The 24967-nt window shown below is 34.9% G+C and overlaps 2 protein-coding genes across 2 annotated transcripts in view; one reads left to right on the forward strand and one right to left on the reverse strand.

Annotated features, from left to right (window-relative positions):
* The window catches only part of LOC136832599 (serine/threonine-protein phosphatase 6 regulatory ankyrin repeat subunit B-like), a 713268-nt gene that overhangs the window by 233589 nt on the left and 454712 nt on the right, over positions 1-24967 (forward strand). The gene's annotated exons all lie outside the window — the stretch shown is intronic.
* Positions 246-24967, reverse strand: part of LOC136832600 (uncharacterized) — a 272488-nt gene continuing 247766 nt past the window's right edge. The window contains exons 5-7 of the mRNA XM_067093781.1: positions 5149-5282; positions 2795-3024; positions 246-512 (exon numbers count right to left, since the gene is read on the reverse strand). Of these exons, the coding sequence (XP_066949882.1) occupies positions 371-512; positions 2795-3024; positions 5149-5282 (506 nt within the window). The 3' untranslated portion in view covers positions 246-370. The remainder of the gene's footprint in view (positions 513-2794; positions 3025-5148; positions 5283-24967) is intronic.

Consider the following 24967-nt stretch of genomic DNA (forward strand, 5'->3'; position numbering starts at 1 on the left):
ATATATATATATATATATATATGTATATATATATATATATATATATATATATATATATATATATATATATATATATTTTATATAAATATATATATATATATATATATATATATATATATATATTTTATATAAAATATATATATTGTATATGTATATGTATATATATATATATATATATATATATATATATATATATATATATATATATATATATATATATATATATATATATATATATATGAGGTTGTGTTTCTATGAGTAAAGTTTCTCCTATGTTTACATTTTTATAATCGTACAAAATGGGATGAAACAGGAGTCATCCATGTGTGAATCCTGCACCCGTGTCCTGACAGCAATCGGTCGCTTATTTTTACAAATGCAACGCAACAAATACGGCTGCTACCACCAAAATAAGGTCCATTGATCCCTCTTTCGTATGTGCGGATCCGTAGAGTTTCTGAGAAGGAGCTGGTGACCTGAAACCTGGTAAGGTCAGAGTGACGTTGGTTGACCTGGAATTAGAGAGAGGTAATTAATGGGTATTCTTAATTTGCAGGATGCTTATATGCTATTATTTTTCCTAAGTAATAAATCATATGTTATGAATAATTAATGTGAATTCGGTGTTGATATTCAGGCTATCAGGAATGAAACATTGATTTTTGAAAATAAAATCAATTGTTAATCCGTCTGTGACCAAGTTAAGTCTTCCATACATTGAAAGTATTCAGAGCTGTTTTCACATTAGAATTTTATTTTTTAATCAGCGATTATCTCATGTTGTGGTGTCAGTATATGATTGAAATCACTGATCATCTCTCCCCCACACAGAATTTAAAAGGAAGTGATGATATTCCATTTTTTAACAGCTGACAGTTATACAGCCCTTAATTTCGTCTGGGTAAAGTTTGGAAGATTTTGGTTCTGAAACCAGCGAAAAATTTGGTATTCTCTTGTAACAAGAGTTTTGGAAAAGATGTATTATCCCTAAAATCATTTTATAAAGTTCATTTCTTCCAATTGTTTTTAATTATAATAGCAGCGATAATGATTTAAAGACTACTGATATTTTGACAATAGCTCAAATGATATTTTAATACTGAGCTCATATTAAATAAAAATCTTGATGGCACTCTCAAAACACAGACATACGCTTTTGTTTGTATGTGTGGTGTAATTGCACGTACGTGTGTATGTGTATGTATTCGTATTTTTTCAGCACGTGCTTCCACTCTTTTTACATTATTTATGTAAGTTCTTTTTCAATACATCCCTTTTTCTATGTTCATTCTCTCACGCGTGCATTGAGGAAAAAAAAAGCTGTGAAAGTAAAGTTGTAAAGAGTTAGAGCCTCTTCCCTACGTATGCAAATAGGATTAGCCTATCACTTACCTTTTCCGCATCGGAATGGAAAACCAATAATTTTGGATATCTCTAGACTCTGTCGAGTTCGACAAAATTTCCTTTTATTGCTTTGCCCCGTGTCTCACTGATTAAAGGTTGCTGTTTGTGTTTGGGAGTCTGTACCTAGACTTGTGTCCACGCTTTTTACACATACAGTATTCTCTGGCTGTAGGGAGAAACCACCATAAACACTCGAGCACTTTATTGATCAAGGAGAGAATTGCAAGATCTCCGTCTCCCATACCAGAGAGTTATATGCATGAGAAAATTATTGTTATTATTATTATTATTATTATTATTATTATTATTATTATTATTATTATTATTATTATTATACCAAAATGTGCACCCATACGTATGGATAAAACTGATATTCTATTCGCTTTTAAGCAAGCTTCATTAAACAAAATCACCATATTAAGGAAGATAAAAAATGAACGATGAATATTGTCGGATTGTAGTGAATATAACAGGCAAACAAATAAACTGGCAAGCAGATTATATATATATATATATATATATATATATATATATATATATATATATATATATATATATATATATATATATATATATTATATATATATATATAATATATATAAATATATATATATATATATATATATATATATATATATAAAATCAGCGACTCCATGAAATGTTGTGCTGTGAAAATTTTCAGCAAATATATTGATTATGTTTTTTAAGTCTGGCAACCATAGCATTGCTGACTGTTATTGATTGCTTCTTAGAAACAGTGTGCTTTGCACAATCCCGTGCTAGCAAGACACCTTTTGCTATTTCTGGTAAATTCAGTGCCATGCTTATGGATTGACTTAGCTTATGTGTTACTGATGACCATGGTAAGTTTGCTGAAGAGTTCAGTTAATCATCACTGTCTGCAGCTGATGAAGAAGGTTAAGCAGGTGAGAATTGAAAATCGAGATTTTTGTTTTTATCTAAAAAGTAAAGATGTCTCGGATACCTCGTAATGTTATAGAATTTTGTTTTAAAGTAGCGGGTTCCTAAGTTTTGTGTGAACGTTGACGGCACCAATTATAGGCTCATCTCCATCCTCCGAGTAGTTTCTAAGCTGATCTTTAAATCTTACTGTAAGTGCATTCTGTCCAGAAGCTTCCCTCCCGACTGCCTCCTGAAGACTTACCGGAAACAAATCTAACTCAGGTAGACATTCCTGACGAACAATATTTTGAATTTTTCATGTTGATTCAAGTACTACCTCGGACCTGGTTGATCGCGAGACTTATGAAAGAAAAAATCTCATGTGCAACATACGAGGTCATCGCTAAGCATGGCTCCGAAAAACTGAGGTGACATCCCAAAGCAGCTGAAAAGTATTAAAGGTGAGAATCACAGTATCATCACTTACATATAATAGAGGCCTTGCAAGGCAGCCGTGCAGGTGAGAACTGCCGTGCCCCCACGGTGAAAATGCGTCCTTCTCAAGACCAAGCTCAGTTCGGAAGTCCTGGACATGACGCTCGAAGGAATGATTTCGTTTGCCGTCATGTCGGAGTGACCCATGCCGCTCGTCAAGACACTGGAATGGTGGGACTGGGATGTCCCCGGGGTTAGTATCTGCGAGTGCTGGGGAGGTAACTGTTGGGGGGGAAAGAAAATATGTTGAAGAAAGACCAGAATACTGAATTCTTCATGGTGTGTACAGAGAATCTGTAGCTTTAATGGTGGAAAATGAAACTGAAGCATGAAGCTGTATGTAGTACAAACAATGGGTGGCATTTACGCTTTAACTACGATGCAGACAAAAGAATATGTAAATGCGCTTTGGGAAAGGCACATAGATATGGTACTGAATTATAGCTGTTTTAAAGGTTTATTGGGCTTTGCGAAAGAATAATAGGATTGTTAACTGTCGTTATGGAAAGACATTATGATATGTACGTAGCTGCAAAAAACATTAAATATTGCGTAACGAGAAAAATTATTATGCATTTATGATGAGACAAAACTGTGGGAATGATGTAAGAATATTTAATTGTTGGGAAATGTTATAGAATATTTAACTGTTAAGAAAGAGTTAGAATATTTAGCTGTTGGGAAAAGCTGTGGAATAATAAGCCGTTGGGAAGAGCTGCAGAATATTTAGCTGGTGAGAAAGGGTTAGAATATTTAGCTGTTGGAAAAGTCTATAAAATATTTTAGATGTTGGGAAAGGCTATAGAATATTTAGCTGTTAGAAAGGCTTAGAGTATTTAGATGTTAGAAAGGCCTAGAATATTTAGCTGATGGGAAAAGCTGTGGAATAATAAGCCGTTGGGAAAAGCTGTAGAATAATTAGCTGGTGGGGAAGAGTTAGAATATGTAGCTGTTGGAAAAGTCTATAAAATATTTAGATGTTGGGAAAGGCTGTAGAATATTTAGCTGTTAGAAAGGCTTAGAGTATTTAGATGTTAGAAAGGTTTAGAATATTTAGCAGTTGGGATGGGTTATAGAATATGTGACGGGATGATAGGTAAATAATTATCAGCTTGCTTAGCATAAAATTCTGAATGATACGGTAGTATCGTGTAAAAAAAAAAAAAGAAAGACAGGGTGCCCATGAAAATAAAAGGGAAAAATGTGATGCCGGATAAACTCTGAACTCGGTGGACATAATTACATGAAAACAAATTATTATATAACCTTGGAAGATGTTCATATGAATGTATAACGTCATCTTGCTTTCCCCGAGTTTTGAACATCGAAGGAAATATTTTGTAAAGATATTATCTTTGATCTCTTCATCTAAATCATCAAACAAGCAATGTGTAGGGAAAAGTTCCAGCTATATATGTACCGACGGCAGTAGCTAATTAGGGTTTCTTTCAGATCTCAGACTACAAAGTAATTATATAAATTTTAATTTAATACGGATATATGTGTATATATAATTATATATATACATATATATTATATATGCATACATATACACTGTATATACATATGTATACATATATTTATATGTATATATGTATATATATATATATTTATATATATAGAAATTCCGTAGAAAAAATGTACACTCGGTTAATGTATACATTCAGACGATGTCTCCACAGAAAAAGTAATATCTCATGAAACACTAATCCGAGATGAAAAAAAAATTTCTTGTTTCTGTATAATGAAACCCAACTCTGACGCCATTTATCGCCATGACATGGCGGCCGACGCCAACTAATCGCTGCGTTACGTGACGGTAGTTAAGAGCCGTTGGGAGTCAAGTGTGTGTGTGTGTGCGCGCGTGTGTACGTATGTGTGCCACTGTGTGGCAGTATCTCTGTGCGTGGGCGATGACCTGTTATTAAAAGGTAAATGTTGTTAATTATGTTAAGAGGTTATCTTCGTTTATTGTTTAAAATTAATATAGAATTATGGAAATTACAAATGTCCAGTATTGAAAGTTTTGTTTGCAGCTAAACATTTTTAAGATATTATAAGACTTTTTGAACCTATCTGTTTGCTATATATATATACATATATATATATATATATATGTTTATATTTGTATTTATATGAATATATATGCACATACATTATATATATATATATATATATATATATATATATATATATATATATATATATATACAAGCACTTACATTCAGTAAAAAGAAATCAGATGAATGACAGGAAATATGGTTCCACTGGTACAACGAAGGATTGCTTTATCGGACGTTCTAGAAAGAAAAGGAGGAATAATGAGTACGGTATCTGACGGCGTACCTTGTCTCCATTGATGTACCAGTGGAGATCAGGAGGTGGCCTTGCGTCTGGCGATGTGCAGTTGGCTGACAACACTTGGCCAGGAGACCACTGGTAACGCGTCAGGCTTACTGATGGCGGACGATCAGGGACCTCTGGAAAAGAAGGGACATGGAAATTATGCGTGAACTAAGAGGCAGTTAAAGTTGGATTCTGTTTTATTTAATGTTTAAGTTTTAAATAAATGTATTGTTCGATGTTAGTATGCCTTGGTGGACGAGACAAATGCAGAGTTCACTGCTGTGATTTGCTCCTATCCTAAGCGTGCAAAATTGGTACAACGTCGATTGGCTAAAGTAAAGAGTGATAGTTGGTGCATGGCGTGTATAAATGGAAAAGAGAGTGAAATGGATGAAGGAGAGTGTCTGGTTGAGTTTGGATGATAGATGTTGTATTTGGAAACCATGGAGGATTTCTACTGAATGAGATTAGATATTATTAAAATAGTTTAACCTCGCCACTGAGCTGAATATCAACTCTCATAGGGCTGGCCTTGACTGAACGAGAATGGTATGCATTTAGGTGACAATATTTTTTGAAATGGCCCTGGTTGTTGGGAGTAATTAGTTTCAAAGAAGACTATTTGATATTCATAAGTATTCTAGAGAAAGAGAAAACTGTTTATTAGCAGCATTCAATATATGTGTTTTTGGAGAGCAATGATAAAACAGATGATGACATATCTGATCATTATTTGGCTGAATAAAAAGTGGAAATATTGGGTATCCTGAATGTCATAAAACATAGCAGGATGATGAATATAATTCAATCATGGACAAGTGTGAATGAAAAGTTGCGATATTATAATTTAATAACAAATCCGCATTATTACTTTTCTTTGAAAAAAAAAAATACTTTCATTGCAGGGAAATCAACTAAAAGGGCAAGGCTAACTTGCAGAGGGATCATAGAATAAAACTTGAAATGGAGAGATGCTGTCTGAGAAGATTGCATTCCTTTGTCAGTGAAGTAATTTAAAGAACTGTTGATTGTTGAAGATAAAAAAGAAGATTAGAAGGTTCTAACATAGTTTTGAAAAATACCCCGTGAAAGTTACTGTTGAAGATGTAATGATGACAGAGAAATTGTTGGAGAATGAAAAGGCACCAGGAATTGGTGATATTCTATCTTAGGTGAAGCTTTATGTTGGTAAATGATAGGATTACTTGGCTGACAAGGAAGTTAAAAGTTTTCCAGTTTTCCTGGTATACAGGAAAAGGGGATAGAATTGTCTGGTAAAATAATAAGGCATGATATTACTTAGTATGCCGAGGAATGTAATGTGTACGGTAAGATTTAGACAGATAACAGAATGACTGTTTGGGCAAGAACAGAATGGGGTTATTCATCAAAGAGCCTGTATGTATGTTGCCCAAAATGGAATAATTAAATGACAAGTTTGAGAGAAAACGGGAAAATCTGTTGAGCTTATAAGGAGCTAGGAAAGTTTATGATAAAATTCATAGATATGGTGCGAGGAGGGTGTCAAGGATACATGGTGTAGAAAGTAATTTGCTGAAAGTATGTGGAAAATTACGATGAAAGTGAGACGTATGTGGAAAATTATGATGAAAGTGAAACGTACGTGGAAAATTATGATGAAAGTGAAACGTACGTGGAAAATTATGATGAAAGTGAAACGTATGTGGAAAATTACAATGAAAGTGAAACGTGTGTGGAAAATTATGATGAAAGTGAAACGTATGTGGAAAATTATGATGAAAGTGAAACGCATGTGGAAAATTATGATGAAAGTGAAACGTATGTGGAAAATTATGATGAAAGTGAAACGTATGTGGAAAATTATAATGAAAGTGAAAAGCATGTTTCAGTATGCAAGCAGGAGAATGACAGATTTGGTACAAAAGTGGGTCTGAGGTAAATCTTTGTTTTTCCTCTTTTATTTAAGACATACAGTGACGAGAGAATTCAGGGAAAGGACAAGAGATGCAAGTGCAATTCTGTTGGAAGACGAAAAATTATTTTTACTGGGATGTGAAATAGTTGATGCTTGCCAAATTGGTACGACGTTGATAGCTTAGAGTGGAGATGAGCTGCAGAGAAAGCAGAAATTAATTATAGCAAGAACAAGATAACGAGAGGAATTGGAGGTAAGACAGAGTGGGTAATGAATGTTAGTCTTATATTAGCAATAACTACATAGTGAGACGAGAGAAGGGGTTAATCACAATAGATGAAACAAAGAAGGCAGCAGGATCCCGTGAATTGTTTGAAAGAGAAGAGTTGTGGTTGTGGAGACAAAAGTTATGATATTTGCAGGGAAGGATGAGCAAAAAAAAAAAAAACCTTTCTTTATGACAGGGAAGTGAGGGTATTGATTGCAAATAAGGGGGAAAATGTAATCTGTTGACATGAGTGTTTGCATAGTGTCTGCGGGGTAAGAATGATACAAAGGGTGAGAGTATGGAAAGAAAGTTAGCTTTTGTGAAAAGATGGATGAAAGCATTCAGATTTGCTTTACCAGCATAGAGAGAATGCCGGGCCATGGGTCGATGATTTTGTTTTAAGTTCCGAAAATTCGGACAGGAGGACACCAAAACTTTCCTGATGGAAACGGTTTTATGGTAGAGAAATCTCCATATTTAGGAATCACGAAATTTCTTATAAGAATGAACAATACTGTTGAACTTCCTTTGAAGGTATTAGAAGAGTCTTCTGTTGTTGAAGTTATCTGCATTAGGGGGGTCTTTATTCTTTAGGGTTTAATGAGGAGATTACTGCAAGTGAGGCATAACCCAGAAGGAAACAATGAAATGACCCTTCGTTTGTGCGTGGCATCTGCTTTATAAGGGAAGAAAGATCTGTTCATATTAACACTGGAGAATCAAACATAAGAAAATAGCAGGTAAATGAAATGAAGAATGAAACAAAAATAAAATTTAAGAAATTTAATCCATGTTATAGGCCTAAAAGAAACAAATATATAGAAGACGAGAATAATTCGAGTTTCGTAAATCAGGAAGCCTAATTACATGAAAACGAAATCTCTGAAACCCCTAGTAGAGGCCAAAATAGACACAAAGCTCGAGGCTAAGACACCACCCAGCAGAATGCCAGTCACTGTGGCGTTAGAGAATTCAGCTGCCAAATAGACCTGTCCATATGCCCTTATCTTCAATCAGATATAGTCCGTGTGTTATGGAGACTGATAGTGGATAGGCATTAGCTTAAGTGCTTTGCATAGATAATGTAATTACGCACCTAGTTTGAGAGTATACTTTCCACAAGCAATAGGGGCAACACTCTGAAGGATTATATCTGTTAGTCATTAATCCATGGAAAGTGACATTGTGCCTGATTTCAGGTTATTCTGAACAGTTCCAAGGTATTGTAGCATTGATGTGTGGTTTTAGGGAGCCTGTGAGTTTTCTGCACCTTACATGATAAAAGCTTTTTATACCGACTAGTATGGTAATCTAGAAAATTCGTAACCTGTCTCTCTCTCCCTCTCTCTCACTCTCTGTATGTATGTACGTTTTTTTTTTTTGGTCTGACATTCTGGGCCTCTTTGACAGAAAATGCACGAATGTTGCAAAATGGAAGGAAAAAAGAAATAAATAAAGGTATTTTATGATTTTTTCGAGTCGGTTAAGAGTCCAAAGGTGCAAATTTATTTGAAATTTGCAGACGTTGAACGCGCTGTATGAAAAATATTGTGCAACAAACCTGGCAAAGATGTTTCTCAGTTGCACTTTTTTCTTCTTCTGTATGGGGCATGTTGAGCTTTCAGAAGTACTCAGCCAAGCATAAATGTTTCTATTCCTCTCCGTATTTTGTATACACACACACATACACACATATATATGTGTGTGTCTGTGTGACTTAAACACAGACTTGTATATCTAATACCATAGCTTTCTTTTTTTTCTGCGTATCAAATACTTTTTTTTTTTAGAAAAATACATTCAGCGAGCATAAAAGTTCCCATGCACATTATTATTGCAGTAAATCCTTATATTTGTAAGCATTTTACTTTAAAAACCACGTAACTTTTGATTTTTTCATATTATGATCATGATTGTCTGGAGGACTGATAAATCGTCATAGATAATATTTGTAAACGTGGTTTATGTCATAATGAATATTTTTTTATTATCCTTATGCCTGCTATTTAATATTTATAGTTTTACCATCTACAAAATTATGTATTTTGTGTGTGTTTAAGTATTTCCCATGTAGATATTATCAACCCAGTCAAAGGATAGTGAGCTTCTGCGGAAAAGTTCCTCTGTATCGTGAAAGAATTATAGAAATTTCGATTGGGGAAGTTTCTGAAGGAGTAGGTTTTATCTTTAATTTTATTTGCAATATATGAATGGACGTGTGATGGTCTTCCCTCATGGGGAGTTGGTGTTCCTTTATACTGGTATTTTATACTCATTGTACCCTTGTAGTAATTTTTTTTAGTAATCTTATCTAACCCATAGGTTAGTTGCAAGCTTTAGTGCGGATTTTTACTTTGAAGCTCGATCTCTCTCTTTTGGGGTAGTGCAGAAATGCTGAGATTTTTTCATTTTGTTTGTACGGCGTCATTCCATGTGAGGCCTCTTTGCCCAACGCAAAGACGTGTAGTAAGCAGAGCCCTCTGCTAAATGTAAAGGAGTAGGCACATATAGGCGCATGGAGAACGCTTTCCTCATCAGTTTTACATGCCAGGTGTGCTGTTAGTTGTATGGTGTGACTGCACGCTATTTCCAAGGTAGGAGAGTTATGTAGTCAGTGATAAGGGAGGCTTTATTCTCCCCTGTTCAGTGTACGTATTGGTCACAAAATTATTGTTCATCATGAAAGTCAGTTGGATCCTCATTCATGGACACTCGAGTGGAATTGGTAAGGTAGAACAGAAGCTGTTTTAATAACAGTGAATCGCGTAGAATATTCGAGTAACACTCAGTTTTCTGTAGCTGTGGCTTTTCAGTCCTGCTGTCAGTGTAGGCTAGAAGAGAGATTTATGTGTCTCCAAGTCAGATGTGCTCAGGATTATCAGGAAGTTTGAAATGTTAAGTAAAGGGTGGTATTTGTAAAGACCACTGGCAGTAAAGAGAATGCAAGATTTCCTATTATAATTCTTTGCAAAAGGTAATATGAAATAATTTCCTTTAGGAAGTAGTATTGCGGTGTATTTGCCACTCTTATTCTGTCTTTGGCCAGAACATCCTGCTAGCGCTGGAAAGGGCTTTTAAGTCATAAGTCGGTTCATTACTTTACTTTCAACATTTTCTTTCCGCTGTGAACAGGAAACTTCCTGTTCTATTTTTCTTACGTGGTTGGTAAGTTTTTTTTTATTTGCTCTGAATTTTCCCGCTCAATTGCAGTAAAACTTCTCTAATATTAGCCGCTTCATACACCTGCACTCAAGGTTGTCACATCCCTTTCACACAGCCATTTACCACCATCTTGTACATATTCTTGTGATTCTTCGATATCAAGACTGCTGAGTTGTTATACCTCTTTCATCCGTCACAGTTTAAGACCTTCCAAGGTCTTACGACATTCGAAATTGCTGAAATAGGTTTTCCTAGGAATAGTGTAATGATAGAAGCAACAATTTGCTAAAGACTAATATAATAATAATAATAATAATAATAATAATAATAATAATAATAATAATAATAATAATAATAATGATGATGATGATGATGATGATGATAAATAAATAAATAAATAAATAAGTGATTTAGATTTCTCGCAAGAGAAGGCTATAAGGTCCTTGACCCAAACGTCGGGGTTTAAAGCACGGACGGTTTTCAGATGCCTCATCCTCTGCTCCAAAACAATTCCTGAATTCGAATATCGAGGAGAACGCGAGAGAAACTGATCACTCAATAATCAAGCAGAGACCAACTGGAAGCCTATGGAATGATAAACTTGGTTCAAGAAGTCAAGAGAAGCAAGCAGACTTCCTTGCTCATGAGAGTCTGCAAGATCACGGGATTTCATGGGGAATTGCTAAGTCTCCCTTCAGGAACCTCATAATGCATGTAATGACAGCCAGATTTCTCAATCGGTGAACTTATGGCTAGATAGTCTAATGAGGTGTGTAAAAGTTCCGGTGTCATTATTTTTCTATAACATAAATTTGTAGTTAATCTACTGATATATAGTTTTGATGAATAATTAAAAAGTCCATTCAAAGTATACACTTTTATTCAAACTAATTTTGTGATACTCAAATTAATATGAAGTGTATGGAATAATATTTCAAAGCTGGCATGATTAAATTTCGCAGTAGTGAATGAGTGCATTGTTTTAAATAGGTGTCTAGAATTTTGTTTTCGAAATACTATCCATGTTTATGAATACGGTCCGTATAAGTCCTTTGTGCTATTATCTGTATAGTTGTTAGATGCCTGTGTTGGTCGCAACCGATGCTTAAATGCTTGCTAAACATTTGAAGGCTAACACCTTATGAAGACCTTATGGACTGAACCCGTCTCAAGGGAAAGAGGTGAATGGTAGAAAAATTATATATATATATATATATATATATATATATATATATATATATATATATATATATATATATATATATATATATAATTTATATATACATATACATATATATACACACACATATATATGTGTGTGTACATAAATACACACATGCATACACACTGTAATATGTGTGCGAGAGCGCGCTCAGATTTAACTATTTCGTTTGTACAAAGGGGCGCCGATGATTAAAAGTAGGCCTAGTTCAAATTTGATCCATTTACCAGGTACTAGAATTTGTTAGTGAACAGATAAAAAGTAAAGGGACATTTGAAAAAATTTGAAAAATGCTTTTAACTACTTTGTAACTTTAAGCGAATGTAAAGCCGTTAAAAGAAAGTCCTTTTTTCGATTATTAGAATCAAGTCTAGATCATTGGAAAGCTCAGAGCCTCTGATAACATCTCAGCTCCGCTTCAAGTGAAGAAGTTTTGCAAATATTTACATTAGAATAAATTTTTTTTGGTCGGTATGGACTTTGATTGAATTCAAGAGTAATCACAATCCTAAAAAAATGAAAGAATCCAAATAGTGAAAAATTGAGTTTGACGAAAACTAATAGTAATCTCGGGAGATATGAGACGAAGGTTTAAACTTCTTACAACTGGCAGGAAGAGAAACAGAAAGTAATATTAACGCTGACAGATCGTTTATAAAATTATTGAGAGAGAGAGAGAGAGAGAGAGAGAGAGAGAGAGAGAGAGAATTTGAAGATCCAACACAGAACCGTCGGCACCGAAATTGGTGAGTAATGATGTTTGTAAGTTGAATAAATTTTGAAACAAAGTCCTTGAAACAATAACACATGCTCTGGAGAGAGAGAGAGAGAGAGAGAGAGAGAGAGAGAGAGAGAGAGAGAGAGAGAGAGAGAGAGAGAGAGGATGTCTCACTGAATTAGTGAAGAGATAATTACATTCATAGTTTTAGCGATGCATCGGAAATTATGACAAGCCCAGTGATACGAAGAAACGTATGTACCCACGAACCACACACATTTTTGCTATCGTAAGTTCAACCAAAGAGCAAAAACTGGCATTGGTCATCCCACCCCGTCGCGACAGAGAAGCAAACGAAGATCACATTTCACCTCTCATCGTATGACATCACACGAGAAAGCAAGGGGGGGAAAAAGCATACTTAGAATTTGCATCTATATTGGTTCACATATCTCCCCTCCTCGTACTGAGACTGTAAAGCTTTTTCTTCCTCTTGTCCTACCGAGAGGAAGTTATGCAAAGTGAATACTCTCGTCTGCTTACGTCTTGCCCTTATCATTTCATAACGTGTGCGAGTATTCATTTTTTTTTTCGCATAACGTATGCGTTATGCCTTTGTTAACTGGGTACACCGTCTAATTACTTGCTCTTATTCCGGTTACATTCGATGTTCATAGTGCACCGTTGTCTCTTGCGTCAGACCGCTAAAATTTGTTGCAAGGTTTAGTTTTTTTTTTTTGTAAGCACGAGCGTTCAATTCACGCTCAACCTAACTCTTTTTATCTTTGCTTGGAGCCGTAAGGAATTGAGAGTCACTCTCCTGACCTCCTCAGCTTGTTACTGCCAATATAAAGGCTAATCTTCTTTTCGTATTAATTAGTTTTTAAAATTTTTTTAGGTATAATCGATACATACCCGTGACGTTGTCTTTTTCTTGAATTTAAATTTCTTTCCATACTGATTAGAATGTCATCACAGTAGTATTTGCAACTAGATTATTAAATTAATAATTTCATTGTATTCATCAGCTAATATCTGTCTTTCTCCAAACTGTTTACTTGCACAATACAATTCAGTAACCAAGAGAGAAGTCTTCTAAAGACGGCGTCGCTTCCCGTCCTCGAGGTCAGACGCAAATCGATGCATGATAAAGGTGTTTTATTTTTTGGCAACGGAACAGCAAGTCCCCAAGTTTACATAGTGATCAGCATCACGGTCTCCAATCTATTCGGTATCATTATCATCGCTATCATCATCATCATCATCGTCGTCGTCGCCGTCGTCGTCGTCGACATCATCTCTCCCCCTCACCCCCCACGTAATGATATCCATCGCCAATCACCATGCGAATCTCTTTGCGAAAAACAAATTCTTGCGCGAACTTTGGCGAAAGCGTAAAATGAAAAAGTGTAACTAACTTCACTCATGACTGAGTCTGAGAGGCGTCTCTGTTCTCTTGTGAAACTTTTTCGATTGCTCGAGAGAGAGAGAGAGAGAGAGAGAGAGAGAGAGAGAGAGAGAGAGAGAGAGACTGTCGCTCTCTCTCTCTCTCTCTCTCTTGAGGAGGGTGCCGCGACGCATACAGAATAGCAGAGAGGGAAGTGGGAATTGCAGATAGCAGTTATTTCTTAGAATTAGGAATCGCAGTTGCACAGAACAATGAATTTGGAATAAGGAAGTCTTTGCATCGAAGTAGAGGGGAAATACTTCCGAAAGTGTCGTTACTTAGTAATCACATAGTTTGTTTTATCTCCACTGCTGTCATTGGAATGTTACTCATAGATTTGCATAATGCTTATTTTTATTTTGTTGAAGGAATCCCTTGCTGTGTAGATTTAGGTATGTGCGTTTACTGATGTTGCGCGTATTTACGGAATTTTTTTTTATTGTGTACAGACTTATAATAAGAACAAGAAATTTTTATGATGGGTTTGTAGGATTTTGAAACAAACGAAATGCTATGAAAATACCTCAAAGATGGTAGATTCTTGGAACGCGCATAATCAGAAACAGCAATAAATGATGAGAAAATTACGAACCTTAACCAGTACTTATCTGCTACCTTGATTTAATGAGAAATAGGTAATTTCAAACCACGCCATGAACATAATCCTTTCATTCAGTTTTGGTAATGATGGAATACATACAGGCATTCTTATATATATATATATATATATATATATATATATATATATATATATATATATATATATATATATATATATATATATATATATATATATATATATATATATATATATATATATATATATATATATATATATATATATATATATATATATATATATATATATATATATGGAGAGGAGAGGTTGGGTGGAGGATGATGCCTTTGATAGAAGGGAGTGAAGGCGCATAAGGCAACTGACCCCTTAACGTAAGGATAACAGTGGAAAGAAAGAAATATATAAATATATATATATATATATATATATATATATATATATATATATATATATATATATATATATATATATATATATATATATATATATATATATATATATATATATATATATATATATATATAAATAATAGCTAGACAACCACAAGAGGAGGCTGAACTGAAAATAGAAATTCCTGGTATTTAATTGAACGTGGGCAGTGGATAAATTTTGCCAACTGTAAGATTTTTGCATGTTCATCTGTGCAGAATTAACATTTGCATCAAATTAACAGTAACTAAAGGTCATCTATGTTGTATCACTATTTATGTATTTATTTATTTTTTGTTATCCTCATTTATTTATATTTTATAGGCAGCTTAAAGCCATCGAGTCTCCTACCCGTATCGTAGTCATTCTTGTACATATAAATTGTTTTTTGTTTTCGGTCATCAGCATGCTACCAATTTATTCATTGCAGACTGCATTTGTAACATTATGACGTTTTAGCATATATATATATATATATATATATATATATATATATATATATATATATATATATATATTTATTTATATAATTTCAGTGGTACATATCCTATCAGTATGTATGTCTTATATTGCTGATGAAAAATGTCCAAAATGAGTAAATTATTTCAAGAAGTCTACCTAGAAGTGGATAAATGAGAATTCCCCCGGAATGGATTTTATGAGGATTCAGATTTCACGAAATAATTTTTTTTTTTTTATAGTCGACGCCATTCGACATCATCTGAATCCTTAGGGATGAAGTTTGCTTGACGTCTAATAAATTCCAAAAGTTTAAATTCATTCCATATGACTGTCTGTTCATTTTTGAATAACTGTACACAATAAATGGAATTTATCTGTATATTTAATTTTTATGTTCAACTTTCACCACCGGGAATTTCTATTTTCAGTTCAGCCTTCTCTTATGGTTGTCTAGCTATTATATATATATATATATATATATATATATATATATATATATATATATATATATATATATATATATATATATATATATATATATGTATATAAATTTTGATGGTGAGTCATTTCCGATCTTGTATATTATATATATATATATATATATATATATATATATATATATGAAAATAATATCTAGCAGGGCTCTTTCATGTACAAATTATCAAAATGGAGCAGACTTGTTATCACCCTTTCTAGGAACCTTCTCATCCTTTTCAAACATGCAGAAGATTTCATACAAAAATTTAATAGTTTAAACATCCCCTCAAACAACATCAAACTGCTCAGTCTAGACGTCGATTCATTATTTACTAAAGGATTGCCGACGTGTTGTTTTTCTTAGAGAGGAAGTTACAACCATATGAAGACCATTTTCCTCTTGGCATAGATAAAACTTTAAAACTTATCAACCTCTGTGTAACTAACAACGTGTTTTCTTTCAATGGTAATTTTTACAAACAAAAATTTGGCTGTAGCATGGGAAGTCCCCTATCACCCCTTCTAGCAAACTTGTACATGGAATATTTCGAAACAGAACTTTTGTCGTCTATCAAACCCCATAACATGGAATTTAGATACGTAGATGATATCTTTACTTTCTGGGACAATAGCTGGGGACTTTAAGGAATTTTTAATAGGCTAAATTCGCTAGTTCCGACCATAAAATTTAAAACAGAATGGGAAAAGGACGGAAAACTGCCGTTCCTAGATGTACTGATCATAAGAAAACAGAACAGGTATGCATTTACAGTATATAGAAAACCCACCTTCGCTGTCTCCTACATTCATTTCTTAAGCTACCACGACGTCTCCGTAAAAATCATGGTAGGGTGCAACCTATTCCTCAGAGGACTTAGGATATGTTCAAATGAGTACCTGGATCAAGAATTTAACACGATCCGCCAACACCTAACGCAACTGCTCTATCCACCACACATTATCGAGAGGGCTATTAATAAAGCAAATAAAATATACTACAGAGGTCCCACTCACAACAGACAAATAGATTTCAACAACAAAATAAAGCTTCCATACGATGAAAACATCCAAAAGGCCACCGAGCAACTCAGTTCTGATAATCCTTTCATTTTCCATTATCCCAAATCCATCGGGAGTTCGCTCGTTAACGTATACTTAAATAACAAAAGGGAAGAAGCCGGAGTTTACAAGATACCGTGTAGTAATTGTCATGACATTTATGTAGGCGAGACAGGTAGATCGCTCTCGCAAAGAATAACAGAGCACAAAAGATCAGTACGTTACGCTTCGGAGAGTTCGGGAATTTTCCTACATATTAGAAATACAGGGCATGTCATTAACTGGAGTGGGGCGGAGTTGGTTTTCAAGAGTAGCTGTCCGTACAAAAGAAAGATGCTGGAATCTGCTATCATCAATCAAACCAACAATATGAACCTGTCAGGAGGACATTGGAAATCGGACGCCATTGACACCTTAATCCTCGCACCCTTTTGAAGAAGATGACCCAAGAAACGCGACCGCCAGATCCATCGCCAAACGGGAGCTAATGAAAAAAAAACCACTAGGGAATTTGGTCAATCTCCTCCTTCTTAAGAAACGCCACCTCCTTTAAGGCCACACCTTCATGTTTTTGTATATATACCATTGTAACTTTCCACCTGTCCATATTCTACCAGTGAACAGGGCACAGAAACAAGTGGTGAAATATATGGTTTCAATGTTTAAATAGTGTTTTATGGGCCTTCTTATTTTCATATTACACTGTAGTATTACAGGAAAAGACATTCTATATATATATATATATATATATATATATATATATATATATATATATATATATATGATAATATATATATATACACACGTTGCAAAATGAACAAACATTCACATCTTTCTGAGATTCCAGTGACTTCCAGTGAGGTCATTCCATTTTAGCCAACCCCTGAGGAATTGTGATGACATCAGATGATGAGATCGTATGTGAAAAATAAATAACATATACCCTCCTTTAGGGTATATAAAAATATTTAGGACGAAAATGCCCCTGGTCTTAGAATGTAAATGTGGATTTTATTCCCCTTAGACTATATCACTTATCTCTTATATTACCGCCATTTTTAATGGTGATAATCAAGCACGTTGCACCTCAAACTTCTGGAATTTTTTTTCATAGTTTTTCTTATGTATTTGTATGAGAACATGTGTATATTGTTTCCTATATCGAGAAAAAATATATAATTATATATATATATATATATATATATATATATATATATATATATATATATATATATATATATATATATATATATATATATATATATATATATATATATATATATCATATCATCAGGAAATTAACAATTCACGTACGCACTGCAGCACTTACCTCAAGTGCAGCACTTACCTCAAATGTAGCATGCGCTCTTATGCTTTCAGAATATTAAGGCAGTTCCGTTGCAATATATAAATACATATATGTAGACAAGTAATGCTTTCTATGTATTGGCTGTTTTCTGCGTACAGGGCTCATCCTTCATTCAGGAGTTAAATTGTGAGTCAGTCATTGATATTTGTTTATTCTGTGTAAGCCTCCTTCATAGAAGGGCGTCTGTAGGATGTGCATACAATAATTTAGTGTGTATGAATGTCTGCATTATATACTGTGTATTAAAAGATCAAACTTGAGTTGGTTTCTTTAATATGTATTCATGTATATATTGTGATTATATGTTATATAATATACTAAAATGTATAGTTTTATATGTCTGTATTATGTATGTGCAGTATCTGATATTTATGTACGATTTCACATATTTTACAATTTTCTGATGATTAAAACACATTATGTTTACACATTCTCAAGTACTTAGTGTGTATTTATGCACGTGTGCGTATGAATTTGTCTGACAATGAGCATGTAGAACTGTCCATGATATATTTATCATCCACAAGCTTGAATAAAAAACAAGTAAAAAATGCGCTGAAGTTTGTTCGGCGCAATCGAGTTTTCTGTACAGCCGCTACCGCGTATAATCAAGGCCACCGAATATATATCTATCATTCGGTGGTCTCGGTATAATTCTGTATGAGCCGCTGCCCATGAAACTTTAACCACTGCCCGGTGGTGGCCTATCCTATATAGTTGCCAGAAGCACGATTATGGCTAAATTTAACTTTGAATAAAGTAAAAACTACTGCGGCTAGAGAGCTGCAATGTGATATGTTTGATGATTGGAGGGTGGATGATCAACATACCAATTTCCAGCCCTCTAGCTTCAGTAGTTTTTAAGATCTGAGGGCGGACAGAAAAAGTGCGGACAGAAAAAAGTGCGGATAGAATAAAGTGCGGACGGACAGACAAAGCCAGCACAATAGTTTTCTTTTACAGGAAACTAAAAACTAATATTTAGATTAAGAAACATTAGTCTTTTGTTAGAATAAGAAGCTCCGGATGTTTTACGTGAAATTTTTACGTGTAAGAAATAATTTCCTGAAAGTTTTCTGTCCATGAAGGGAGGTCTCAGAATTAGCCATGTTCTAATGTGTTTTGTTTAGCGTGGTAAATAATTCAACTCGAATTCATCAGTACGTATTCCCTATTTATCATTCATTATTACAACATTTTATAGACAAAGAAACTTCCGTTTACAGTTCTAGAAAACCTCCGCGTCGGATGAATCGCCTGAGTCATTTGATCAGAATTTCCTCCTGGAATTAATATTTGTCGGACAGAGTAACTTTAGTATTTCGGCAAAGATAAAAGAACAAACTTACACTCGAGTTCATAAATTCATCCCATCCTATACGGGAATAAAGTGCCGTTGGCACGCTTATCGACGGTCTAAATAAAGCCTTGCAAATAATAATTGGCAGAGCTCCTCTTCACCAGAAAAACTATTTAGCGCGAACTTTTCATATAATTGCTATTGAGTTTCCTGATCAAACGAGGGAGGGAGGGGGCAGGGATGACGTAGGGGCTTGTTGGGGAAGAGGAGGAGGAGGAGGAGGAGTGGGAGGATAGACAGGTGGGGGAGGTGGGGAGTTTGCTGGAAGGGGAGTGAGATTTAACTTAAATTTGAATATTAATTATGGCGCCCGATGACAATCCTATTGAAATTTTTGGTTCCATTTTATTCTCGATCAGTTTGGAGTCCGAGATTTAGGGAAAGATATATATATATATATATATATATATATATATATATATATATATATATATATATATATATATATATATATATTTATGTGTGTATACATACATATAAATTAGTATGTTTTATAATTTTTCCTCATTATTATTATTATTATTATTATTATTATTATTATTATTATTATTATTATTATTTACATCATTACGAGCGGTACTTTCTTTTGCACACGCAAGTGCAGCATCTTATGGTAATGTAATTTTATTATCCCATTATATGTATATATACATGAGCGGTACTTTATATTTATATATATATATATATATATATATATATATATATATATATATATATATATATATATATATATATATATATATGAAACAACGATAGTCTGCGGATACTGAATTCGACCTTCAGTGTCCGTTGTCTGTCTATGCCGGGACGGTAGGGTAATGTCTCCTTCAGGTTCGGGACTTGGATTCTCGGCCCTGTCATACTTCCGTTAATTTTGACGGTAAGGATGCGTTAGCATCACTCATACATTTTATGACTAGAAGCACATCATTTTTTAAATCCGTCTTCGTGGCTTTGTAACATCGAAAAATGCACGTGCAAATGGTATCGAAATGTTCGCTTTACTTCTGATACTAGTATCAGCAACATCCACTCTCTCTCTCTCTCTCTCTCTCTCTCTCTCTCTCTCTCTCTCTCTCTCTCTCTCTCTCTCTCTCTCATGAAACGCATCCGTGTACATACATGTATGGGAAAATCGTTTTTAAAACAGGTAACTCTTAAATTTATGAAAGGCTCTCTCTCTCTCTCTCTCTCTCTCTCTCTCTCTCTCTCTCTCTCTCTCTCTCTCTCTCTCTCCGACTATATATATTTCTGAAGTAAAGATCAGAGAGACAGTGATACTCTGCAAATGCCATTTTTTCCCCTTTATCGTCCGCAAGAAGGTTGCCGCTTCACTTGACGATTACAGCAATAGAGTTGAAGCGGTGATTTCGCCACAAGAGAAAAAATGGTAAGACTCCCTTAGTATGTTGTTACGGCCATAACCTTTCCTTGAAAGATAAACAGGACATGACCCGCTAACTGTGCCCATTAAGTGCCTGTTTGTGCAGGAGAGAGAGAGAGAGAGAGAGAGAGAGAGAGAATATTTAGGTACGGAACGCAAGAGATATATTTCATTTTAGTAATGTGTTGTTACATCTTATCATCGAAATATGAGAGAGAGAGAGAGAGAGAGAGAGAGAGAGAGAGAGAGAGAGAGAGAGAGAGAGAGAGAAAATGGACCGCACTGATTCATGGCACGGTTATGCCTAGACATGCCAAAGTTCGGATGGCCGTCACAGGGTAGAAAAGAAGAAAAATAAAAATCAGAGCTTGGGGGTAACTCCAAAAAGTGCTGACGCATCGCAGGAATGATTACGGAAGCTAGAGAAATGGCCATGATGTGATTACACCGGATGTTTATACAAACATTCTTTTCCCCCCGTAGATTTTCTTGGCCATTTTCCCCCAAAGACAACAAAGGAAACTTATTTCTGCCCGTTTTTTGAGGCCGTATTTCATTTCTTCGTTTGTGGGAGCCTTTCGGAATGGCGTACCTTATTTCCCGGAATTCGGTATTCTCTTTTCAAAGCCTGATTTTTATGATAAGTTTAATTTTGTTAATTCAGTTATGGTCAGGAGGCAAATTAGATTTTCTCGACCAGCGCTGTGATCTTCCTCCTCCTCCACCTCCTCCTCCACCTCCTCCTCCTCCTCCTCCTCCTCCTCCTCCTCCTCCTCCCCACCGCCCGCGCGATGTCTCCTTGTCAACGTTGAGCTATCTTCACTTTTCACTCTTTCGTTGTGCTTTCCAGTGTCTCGCCTTCCGAACTTCAAATCTGGAGTATATACGAAGAGTAAATACTAAATATATTTCATGCTAAAATATATCGGAGAGGCATGAGTGCATAAAGTTTATTTATTATGAAGTCCACCGCGAAGGCCTGAAAACATATATAATCTCTTGAGAGCTTATACAGTGATGCTGGTCCCAAAACTCCCGATAAAAGAGGAGGGATGGGCGTAGGGTTTAGGGTGAAAGTTGAAGTGGACCCTACTTGGTCTGGTTTTGGCGGTAATGGGCGCTTCAAGGCACGAGAGTCGGAATTGGCTTTTTGTTCGAGGTGTCTAGGTAATAAAATACTTCTCAAGTCTGTTAAATCCTGGTGGTGTGATAATCATTTTAACCACTTTTATGTCATAACGAAAATACAAAATATTTCCAGTAATGACGAATGTACAGCATAAAGTGGTAGGCGCCTTTTTACTGTAATCATTGTATTATTATCATAACACCTCATAGTTGGTGATATAAAAACAATTTTAATATTGTCATGAGCGATGGTCAATAATAATTCTAATATTGCCATAGATAATGGTAACGATAATTATTCTAATATTTCCGTAGTTAATGATAATGTTAATCATTCTAATTATTCTTTTATTGACATATCTGACGATAATTACAATCATTCTAACATTTTCTTATATTTCCATTGGTGAAGCTAATAACATTATGGCGATGACAATTATTTTCTTATCATTGTTAATGAGAATAATAATCTGTTAGCTGTCATCGTAAACACTTTAATTAGATTCAATTTTCGACATCAAGTCTTCTCATGAAGGAACGACGTTGATTCATTTAACACTTTTTGACGCCAATTCTGCTGCCAAAGTTATTAATATTCCAATATTCTTATTTTTTTTTTTACTGTGAAGTACAAGTTTTTCTAAAGCAGACTGAACGACGACATTCATAAAATCACCATCATCAACGCCAAGGGTCTCTGTGAGTTTCCGCCGCTCACGTTTTCCTGTGCTTTCACTTCCACAAATCTCCACTTGTCTCCAGTCTCATTTTGGTGTTCTTCTCATCCAAGTAAGCCTGGGTCTTTCAACTCTCCCAGTGGTCAGAGGAGTCCAACTGAAATGATCACTTGCAAAATGTTTTAAGTTATTTTCATCTTCACTTAATCATTATCTCAGCTCCTGTAGACTCTGACTCTTAATACGCTTCTTAAAGCTTTAATCTCAAATCTACAGAAGCTTTTAGATGCAATTTTACTTTTATTCTGTGATTCAGTTTCATGTAGCTGGAGACGGTACTTTCCTATGTGGTGTCAACCTGTTTGGTTTCCAAATCTTGTTTAGTTTATGGTAAAACTGTAATAATAATAAAGTAGCTCTTAGTGTGATCGTCAGTGTCCACGACTACCAAACGAGGTAACCCAGGTTCGAATCCTGGGAGAGGAAGGGCAGGTGGGAGTAATTTATTAAATATCTACTGTGCCTCAGTTGGCTTAAGCACTGATCTTGTACCTGGTAGTTAGATAAATTTAATGGTCGCAAACAGGGTTAAAGAAGGCATGGGGCTAGCAACTTCATCCCTTAAAGACGTGCTGAAAACCGGAATGCTTACATCTGGCACCACATCCACCAAAGCGAAAAGGAGTAAGGTAGAAATGAAATAATAGGGTGTAAAGGGAATGACGAGAATGAGTTTATCTTCAGTCTGGTCATTGTGAAAATTGCAATCCTTTATAGATAACGAAACAGTAAAAAGGAGCCTTCCACTTTATGCTTTACATTCATCATTACTTGAAATACTTGTATTTCGTTATTATATATAATTAGTTACCGTATATGTTATTATTCGTTCAAATTATTTACATGTAGCGGCCTAAATCATGTAAATCTAATACTTTTACATACGTTATAGAACTTCATTAAACTTTCATTTTCATTAATGCTCAAAAAGGTTTGCATCGTGTATATTCTAAAATAACATTTCCAGGGAAAGTACCAAATGAATTTCTAACTCCAATTGGGACTTCAGGACAGAATTCATCAACGGACAATAATTTATGTTAACACTGGAAGGTAGATGCGTCTGGTCCCTGTGAACATCTCTGGAAAATTTCTCCGTTTGTAAACGAGCCCCGGGGAAGGAAGGAGGGAGAAGGTCTGGAAATTATCAGAAGATTGTGAGAGGTGTGGAGATGAAGCCTGGGGAGGTAGGAAGAGTGGGGGCGGGTGATGGGGGAAGGGGGGGGGTGGTGGTAAATGGCACCGGCACTGAACCTCTCAAGAAAGTCGATGTAATTGAAGAATGTGTAATAATGATGTTACTGCTCTTGCAGCCGACGTACTTGGCTGCGTGGCACGGCTCTGGGTCATCTCTCAATGCCCGTGTGTTAGCTGAGCTCCATATGTTACGGGCCAGCTTGCATATTTGTTGCCTACTGCCTTTCCCATGAGCAGATATGCTCACCTCGTGTGTTTGCGTAGGCTGAGGCAGTGTATGCACTCAATAACGGCCTTCTCTAAAAAAGTCTATTGTTTCTTACGTAGTTTTTGTTTTTCATGCTGTTAATGATACGCGTCTTTGTTCTTTTCTTATTGTGTATTGCGTTGCTGTAACAAAGACCATAATTGTTGGTTGATCATGTTCAGGCTTCTAATTGTGTTGGAATTAATGGTCCTCTTTACATTCAGTTAGTCTCATTTTTCTCTTACACCTGAATTTACAAACTGGGTTATACTTCATCACGTGACCATTCAGTCAGTACCAAACTACGTGTAACTTTTTTTCTACCGTATTGGTATAGTATTGGTGAGTATATACATATTATCAGTGTGTGTAACATTTGATAATTTAATGAATGGGGTTTCGAATCGAGTCTAAGAATTATGATGATTTTAATTTTGTCATTTGCCGAGAAATGTTTTGTAAATTAATTATGAAGTTGTATTACACTTCTTTAAATAAATGGCGTTTACCTTTAGAATTCCGTAACATATACCAAAGTTTTTTCATACTCTTTGGTTACATAAATTTTCAGATGTGATAAACTGAATACATCTTGTGTTACAATGCTTACTTATTTAGTGTTGAAAATATATATATATATTTTTTATCAATTCGGCAAGCAATATTTCCCAGCATC

Source organism: Macrobrachium rosenbergii, chromosome 50 (assembly GCF_040412425.1).
Source record: "Macrobrachium rosenbergii isolate ZJJX-2024 chromosome 50, ASM4041242v1, whole genome shotgun sequence".
Lineage (NCBI taxonomy): Eukaryota > Metazoa > Arthropoda > Malacostraca > Decapoda > Palaemonidae > Macrobrachium > Macrobrachium rosenbergii.